We start from the raw sequence: 8,905 nt of genomic DNA, 5'->3' as shown, positions 1-8,905 counted from the left end.
ATATGGTAGGCTGAGCCAGCGTGATCAGGTTTTTGTACTGGCGTAGTTTCTTTGAGTTATAAATAAAAAAAATGGACATAATAAGTTTCTCTCTCTCTCAGACAAAATGGACATAAGAAGTGGAGGACTATTTGGAGAGTTTGGTTGTTTACAGTGTGGTGGTTCATATGGATGGTCAGAAATGATGTTATTTTTCGGGATGTCCTATTCAACCTTAACTGTTTGACCCATAGGGTCTTGGCTGATGTGTATGCTATCTTACGCATATATCTCAAAGACCTGCCTCTGCCACAAACCGATCCTCATATAGATGTTTGTGGTCCTCTATGAGTGTTCTGTTTTGTGTTATTGGTGTTCTCATGTTATGCTGTTGTGTTTGTGCTTGTGGGTCTCAAAGCTTTGTTGAGTTTCACTTTTAAGTAAGGTTGATCGCTTTTCGGCTCTCTCTCTCTCTCTCTTATACTTTAATAAAGGTGCAACGAACAAACTTACAGTGGATCACCCATGTTTAACATCAAAAGATGTGGGCTTATCCTTGGATCCCAAGTTATATTTCTGTGCACAGTGTCAGTCTCGCCATACATATCGTTTCCCTATATCAGCAGTCCATACATGAACATCTGGATAAGAGTGGCTCGGTTATCCACTAGTGAAAGTTCAATAACTAAAACCCAATGATTCCTGGTTCAAACTCTCATTGTAGCATGTAATTGTTACCACACTACACATTGGAATTTTCTATTTACCATTCACCAAAGCTCTCTCTCTCTCTCTCTCTCTTGTTTTTTGAGGAAAAATCCTAGAAGTGCTAAAAAATCATGTGACCCATCTGCTCAAATCTAGCCAGTATGTCCAGTTGAAGTGACAATACATAAATCTTGTCCTCAGCACAGGCAAAAACCTTTAAAAAAAATTTAATTCCATCAAAGTGACCTATTAGGGGTCCAGTATGGCCACAGGCCCACAAGAGCTTCACTTGCTTTGCAACAGGAAAGGTCCACATTTTCACAGTTTCACTTTCACTACATGGATTCTATATAGATACAAGTCGTGCTCCTTGAGAGAGAGAGAGGGTGTATGGTTGGGGTGTCAATGGGTTGAGTTTGACCCAAACCCGACCCGTACCAAACCTGGTGGGTTCAAATAGAATTCAGGTTGGACCCTGAGGGTTCTATTGATATATATATCTGGGTATGGTTTGTGAAATTTGATACCAGACCCGGGCTCAACTCGAGTTCCGACCAAGATCCACAAATTTTCAATGTAAAAAAGATAAAAAAATATATTTATCGGGCATAGTTTGGGTCTAGTTCATGTAATCTTTATAGGATCCAAGTGTGTTTTCTCTTATGGTAGGTCGGATTGAGCTCAGATCCACACCCGATATCAGCATCACCTGAATCCCAACCAAACCCTACCGTTTGACACCCCTAGTGCATAGCAATGCTTGTGCAATTTTGGAACATGTGAAGGGCAACATCCGTGACACCTTGGCCGAGATGGAGGGTGATCAGGTGCTTAATGCACAAATAGTTGTGCAATCATAGTGTCCAATAGTATGGCACTCAGCATTTCTCTGGATCCCTGCTCTTTGAAAGGGTGGAGTAGCGAGAGAGGGTGTTTTAATTAATTACAAAGTCAAAGGCTATTTCCGTCTCGTGAGAAGCTTGAATTTGTTTTCTCGGTACCCTTATTTTGGTGGTCCGTCATTCACGGATCGGTCGACAGCCTCTGCCCCCACCCGATGTACACGTCAGCACATTTGCGGCCAAATAGGAAGACGACAAGGAGGTCACTCTGGCCCCCATTCAAATCTAGTCAAAAAGACACGTCAGAACGAAATACGTAATGACTAAAATAGCCTTCGGTCTCTCGGGGGCGGTAAAGCCTACGAAGTACGATCTTTCTTTCCTCAATTCCTTCCGTGTTAGCAGTGAAGTTGGCATGGAATGTTATCAGTATCGGTGCGTATCGGCCGATACGAATCGTATCGGCATAAATTCGATACGCTTCAGCCCCGAATCGTTTTTTTTAATAAATGTAAAAAATAATTAAAATATAGTTTTAATATTATTTTAAAATTATTTCAATAGTTTTAACACGTTATGATTGGCACATAAATTTATTTTTATTTTTGGGCCGATACAGCTGATTGGGTGTCCCAACGAATTCATGGCCGATATCGATAACGATACTGACAACATACCGTATCAGATTGTACCACGGTGTTCCGCAGATATAACAAGCCCAGACTGGTCCACATTTAATGTCAAAAGCGACCTCACCTACGTGCCTACTCTCTGGTCCTCTTGTCCTACACTGAAACCAAGTTACCAATACCAACCAAAATGAAAAATGGCCTTACCATAGAAAGATAGGCTTAGGCTAAACGGTAAAATAACGGCAGTAATTTTTCTTGAGAAATTGAACGTTTTTATTTTCTAGTGATTATTTGGCAAAATATCGATAAAAATTACTTCCAAAATAAAGTGAAAATAACATCAATTAATTTAAAGTAATGTTTCACTTTAAATAATGTGCAAAATGTTACGTTAAAAAAAAGTGATATTTGTCACTTTGTGGATATGATTTCATTTTGGTTATTATCGGACAGGGTCACTTTGTGGATATGTTTTCACTTTGACACAAATCTCGATGAGTATTTTTTCCACGAGGCAAAACTCTGATGATAAATTATGAAAATTCTCTTCAAGAAAAATATTGGCATATATAAAATAAAATTGAAAAACATATTTGAGAAAACATGTAAACATATAGATTTGAAAAATGTTAATATCATGATAAGCTCATGACCTTTTCAAATAAGCAAAGTTTTGAGAATATCAAGACTTGTTCATAATTACATCAAATATCATGATAAAAATCACAATATTTTCAGTTTATCACCAGCATTTGCGACCACGGGTCCAATTTGGTACTGGCTTACCAAAACCAACTAAAACAAGTCTAAACCTATTGCACATCTAACACGACATTCCTAAGCTATTCCGCAATGTTCGAGATTAAAAAATAAAAACAGGAATTTTGGAATCTTACACAATTTTCAAGATTTGAAAACAAGGAATTTTTGAATTATCACGAAACCCCACCCCCCACCCCAACACACTCTCTCTCTCTCTCTCTCTCTCTCTCTCCTTTTACTATTTCGCGCCAAAAAAACTGCAAATGGTAAAAAAAAATCCAGGAAAAAGTGGAAAAAAACATTTGAGTCGCTACAACGGTCAATTGGCAACCGGTGGAGTCTCTGCCAAACTCTCTCTCTCTCTCTCTCTCTCTCTCTCTTTCTTTTCTGCTCTCTAATGGCAGCAACAGAGAGCTCGTAAAGGGCAAGAGAAGAAGATGAAGAGTGTTCTCTCTTGCCTTCTGCTCGGCATCTTTCTCTCTGTCTCTGTATGCAGAGGAACAGACGTTTCTGTGCAACTCAACGACGATGTGCTCGGCCTCATTGTCTTCAAATCGGGAATTCACGACCCCAACTCCACCCTCAGCTCCTGGAATGAGGACGACGACACCCCATGTTCCTGGAAGTTCGTAAAATGCGACGCCGTCAACGGGCTCGTCTCCCAAATTGCGCTCGATGGGCTCGGTTTGTCGGGGAAGATAGGAAGAGGGCTCGAAAAATTGCAGAATTTGCAGGTCTTATCTCTTTCCAGGAACAATTTCTCCGGGAATCTCAGCCCGGAGTTCGCTCGGATAGGTAGCCTTAGGAGCCTCAATTTGAGTTTTAATGGCTTTACCGGCACAATTCCGGTTGGTTACGGGGCGATGAAGTCGATCAGAGTGCTGGATTTTTCCGAGAATCTGCTGTCAGGGCCATTCCCTGATCATCTCTTCGATAATTGCACGACGATTCGATTCATCTCGGTGGGGGGTAATCTTTTCGCGGGGGAGTTACCGAAGACACTTAAGAAATGTGTGGTTTTGGGCGGTCTAAACGTTTCGGGGAACCGTCTTTCTGGTTCCCCTGATTTTGTTGATGGAATTTGGATGATGAGGCGTTTGAGGTTGCTTGATCTTTCTAGCAATGGTTTTGTTGGCCCTGTTCCTGTCGGCCTGTCGGGTTTGCATAATCTTAAGGAGCTCTATTTGCAGAAGAATCAGTTCTCAGGACCATTGCCATTTGATGTTGGGTTGTGTATTCATTTGGTTCATATGGATCTTAGCAGTAATCTTTTCACTGGTGAGATACCCAATTTGTTCCAAAGGCTTAGTTCTCTGTCTTACATTGATTTATCAAGGAACAAGCTAAATGGTAACATCCCAACATGGGCAGCCAGCCTTAGCAATCTTCAGTACTTGGATTTTTCAGGCAATTATATGAATGGAAGCCTGCCTTCTTCACTGGGTAACTTGAAATTATTGCAGCATTTGGGTCTTTCTGAGAACAGGTTCTCCGGCGAGATCCCTGAGAGGATCACAGAATGCACCAAGCTTTCAGAGCTGAGCTTGAGGGACAATGATTTCAGTGGAAACGTCCCTCCAGGTCTGTTTGAGCTTGGGCTAGAGAAAATCGACCTGTCATCCAATGACCTTTCTGGTTTGATACCGTCTGGGTCGACTCAGCTGTTCGAGTCTCTTCGCACACTCGACCTGTCCAACAACAACCTAACGGGTGAAATACCTCTGGAGATGAGTTTCTGTGTCAACATGAAGTACTTGAACCTGTCATGGAACAATTTGCAATCGAGGTTGCCTCCAGAGTTTGGAGATTTGAAGTCTCTTTCACAATTGGATCTGAGTTACACCGGAACACACGGCTCTATTCCGAAGGAGCTGTTTGATGCTACCGCTCTAACATTCCTTCAATTGGATGGAAATTCTTTAACCAACCCGATCCCAAAGGAGATTGGCAACTGTTCATCCCTGACTTATCTGTAAGTTTTACTCAATGTTTGCTTTTCACCTTTGTGTTCTTTAGAAAGTAGGAAAATGAGACTGAACTTAGTGTAAACTTTTGTTCTTACAGGAGTCTATCACACAACAGCTTAGATGGGCCAATTCCCATGGAATTATCAAAGGTAAGAAAACTTTTGATACTAAATTTAGCCTTCAACAATCTGAGTGGAGAAATTCCAGAGCAACTTGGAAGTTTGAACAATCTGTTGGTAGTGAATCTTTCTCATAACAAGCTGACAGGGAAACTCCCAAAGCGGGGCATATTTCCAAACTTAGATCAGAGTGCATTAGAAGGAAATCTTGGCCTATGTTCACCAAAATTGTCACAGAAATGTCAAATGAATATCCCCAAGCCCTTAGCTCTAAACCCAGGAGACTACAACAATGGAAATGGTAACACAGTCTCAGGGCTCAGTTCTCAGAAATTTAAGCATAGAAGGTTCCTCACTGTTTCAGCCATTATTGCAATATGTGCTGCTGTGGTTATAGTTTTGGGTGTTGTGATGGTGACCTTACTGAACATCAAGTTTCGGAAAAGTATAGAGTTAATGCAGCCTGCATCAGAAGGTCTCTGTTCAAGCACCCCCAAGTGTAGCCCAGCCATGGGCAAGCTAGTTCTGTTCAGCTCTGCCGCAGATTCAGGCTCAGAGGATTGGGTGAACAATGCTCACTCCCTGTTGAACAAAGCCTCTGAGATAGGAAAAGGTGTCTTTGGAACAGTTTACAGAGCTTCTATCACAGAAGGAAGTGATGTAGCCATAAAAAAACTCGTAACATCGAACATTGTACAGTGTCAAGATGATTTTGACAGAGAGGTTCAGATTCTGAGGAAGGTGAGGCACCCAAATTTGATTAGTCTCAAAGGGTACTACTGGTCTCCTCAACTGCAGCTCTTGATCTCTGAGTATGCTATTAATGGAAGTTTGCATGAAAGACTTCATGAGAATTCTGCAGGTGGTTTGCCTCTGCTTTCATGGGTGCAGCGCTTTAAGGTTGCTCTTGGGACAGCAAAAGGCCTAGCTCATCTTCACCAATCATATAGGACACCAATTATACACTACAACATCAAACCAAGCAATATACTGCTTGATGAGAACCTCAACCCAAAAATATCAGACTTTGGTCTAGCAAGGCTTCTTCCGAAGCTTGATCAACACATATTAAGCAGCAGGTTTCAGAGTGCACTTGGCTATGTTGCACCTGAATTAGCATGCCAGAGCTTAAGGATTAACGAGAAATGTGATATTTATGGATATGGAGTGCTCGTACTCGAGCTTGTTACAGGGCGAAGGCCGGTAGAATATGGGGAAGATGATGTTGTGATCTTGTGTGATTATGTCAGGAGTTTGATTGAACGAGGAAATGCACTAGAGTGTGTTGATCCAAGCATGCCGGATTGGCCAGAGGAGGAAGTTTTGCCAGTGTTGAAGTTGGGCTTGGTGTGCACATCTCAAATACCTTCAAGCAGACCTTCAATGGCTGAAGTGGTGCAGATATTGCAGGTTATCAAAACCCCAGTTCCAGATAGAATAGAGATTTTCTGAGACACCCAGAATGACCATGATCTTCAGTATCACTGAAACCTTTGTTTTATTATCTGGCTTTTCTCATCTTCATCCTAATGTTAATGCCATGTGTTTAATCTCCATATCAGTTGTTCTTTTTCTCCCTTTGCTTTAGGTATGTGCTCCATAATGCTTTCTCTTTCATTGTTCTCCTTTTCCTAGAGACAATCAGATATCAAGAATACTTCTCCAGTTATTTATCTATCTGATGAACCATCGCCTGGAAGGTTGATCCAGCAATGGAAAAAGTAATGTGGGTGCAGCAGCACCCTCTCCTATTAGTTAGCTAGTATCCCTACCAGGTTGGTATGCATTTATACGCATGTCCAAGTCTATTCTCGGCTGAGTATCAACTAGAGCTTAGAAGACACACCAAATCCTTTACTGCTAGTTAAGCATATTAAACCATTTAGTTCCATTACTATGAAACCCTTTCCTATTTGCGATAGTGATGGATGAGCTTACGAGATCAATTCAAGAAAATGTACTATGGTGTATATTGTTTGCTGATGATATTGTTTTGATTGATGAGTCTAGAGCTGGGGTTAATGCTAAGTTAGAAGTATAGAGACAGACATTGGAAGCTAGAGGTTTTAAATTGAGTAAGAGTAAGACTGAATATATGGAATGTCGGTTTAGTAAGCAACGAAGTAGTGATGGGAGTGTAGTGAAGCTTGGTGAGCAAGAAATACCGGTGAATAATTATTTCAAATATTTGAGATCCATCATTCAAAAGTATGGAGAAATTGATGGAGATGTAAATCATAGGATAAAGGTTGGGTGGATGAAATGGAAAAGTGCAACTGGAGTGCTGTGCGATCGTAGAATGCCATTGCGGTTGAAGGGAAAGTTTCATAGGATGACTATTAGACCCGCTTTACTATATGGTACGGAATGTTGGGCTGCCAAGAGACATCATATTCAAAAAATGAGTGTAGCTGAGATGTGGATGCTTAGATGGATGTGTGGAAATACAATAAAAGATAAGATTCGGAACAAGGAGATACGTAAGAAGGTAGGTGTTGCACCAATTGAAAATAAGATGCGTGAGAATCGTTTACGGTGGTTTGGACATATTCGGCGAAGGCCTAATGATGCTCCAGTTAGAAGGTTGGAGAAATGGGAAAATACATTAGTTAAAAGAGGTCGGGGTAGGCCTAGGAAGACTTGGATGTAGATGATAGGAAAGGATATGAATGCTTTGAACCTCACCGAGGACATGGCATTGGATAGAAATGATTGGAGGAAAAGGATTCATGTGGAAGACCCAAAATGAATTTCTTTTTTGGTTCATATCTCTGACCCAATTGTTTTGGGATGAAGGCGTAGTTATTGTTGTTGTTGTTGTATCTCGTTGTCCTCTTTTAAAGTCTTTAGCCTTTAGTTCTATATATGCTCTTGTTTTCTATGGATTCTATGAATGTCACTTTATGGTATATCCTGTATGTTGGATGAGGGACGGCCACCAGCCGTACTGTTAGTGGCTAGGATTCCTGTTCTTTTGGAGGATGACACTGCATTGCTGGTGCTCTGCATTGCACTGTGATGGTTGGAGATGAAAACCTCTATTCATTCAAAATATTGAGCTTAGTTAACAACCATGGATAGAAAAAATGGACAATTTTCTTTTATCAGAATCTGAACATGCTATATGAGTTCACTATTTGGTGTTGCTACATTTCTAGAGTTATGGAATCAGAGTGAGAAACCAATATGTAGACGAGAAATACAAGTTTAGTTCTAGTTTCATGATCCAAGTCTAATGAGCATATCAAGGCCTACAGAGTTCACGTGGCAATGAGAGTCCCAAGTAGAAAGAGCCAAATGTGCTTGGCTGTAGGATGATGATCAAGTATCTGGGAGCATATCAAGGCCTACAGAGTTTTTACTTGGCTTGCTTTTATTCCTCCAGTACTCCCTCTGTGGATAAAGCATCTTCACATGTTTTTATATTTTTCATGTATACAATAGAAATCTAAAATCTTACTTGTTCTCTATATCCAGATGCTGATGAAAATTCTAGGACGGGATAAATCTGGCATTTTTTTTTGGTAATCCAAGGGAACCCCACCCGCATCACCGACCGCACAATGGCTAGCCTCTGGTTGCTAAAACCCTCGAGGTCCCCCCTGCCCACTCGGGGATACACCCAGCTTCTATCTTATGGTAAGCTACCTCACCCATGGGATTTTGAACTTGTGACGTCCCATCAATTTGGTGATATTCACAAGTCACCCCTACCAGATGAGCAGAGCCCTTGTGGGTATCAAGCTGACAGATTAGTGCAAGGGTCTATAATGGATGTAAATACACCGGGCTGCTCAATAGACAATGTCCAGTCCATTTAGGTAACTGACCGTTTGAATCACCGGGATTTGTGAGCTGAATCTGATCAGTATCTTAACCTAATTGGATCCTTTACA

General features: G+C 41.1%; 1 protein-coding gene across 1 annotated transcript; it reads left to right on the top strand.

Moving 5' to 3' along the window:
• The first annotated feature begins 3,253 nt into the window (after positions 1-3,253).
• On the top strand, positions 3,254-6,514 carry LOC149811624 (probably inactive leucine-rich repeat receptor-like protein kinase At3g28040). Its single transcript, XM_089993860.1, has 2 exons — positions 3,254-4,895; positions 4,988-6,514. Exons 1-2 carry the CDS (start codon positions 3,361-3,363, stop codon positions 6,459-6,461), a joined length of 3,009 nt encoding a protein of 1,002 aa, XP_089849986.1. The 5' UTR covers positions 3,254-3,360; the 3' UTR covers positions 6,462-6,514.
• The last annotated feature ends 2,391 nt before the right edge of the window (positions 6,515-8,905 follow it).

The sequence above is a fragment of the Nuphar pumila genome, chromosome 17, assembly GCF_984573655.1.
Source record: "Nuphar pumila chromosome 17, dmNupPumi1.hap1.1, whole genome shotgun sequence".
NCBI classification, from domain to species: domain Eukaryota; kingdom Viridiplantae; phylum Streptophyta; class Magnoliopsida; order Nymphaeales; family Nymphaeaceae; genus Nuphar; species Nuphar pumila.
The sequence above is the reverse complement of the archived record's forward strand: the minus strand, read 5'-3'. Positions and strand labels throughout refer to the sequence as shown.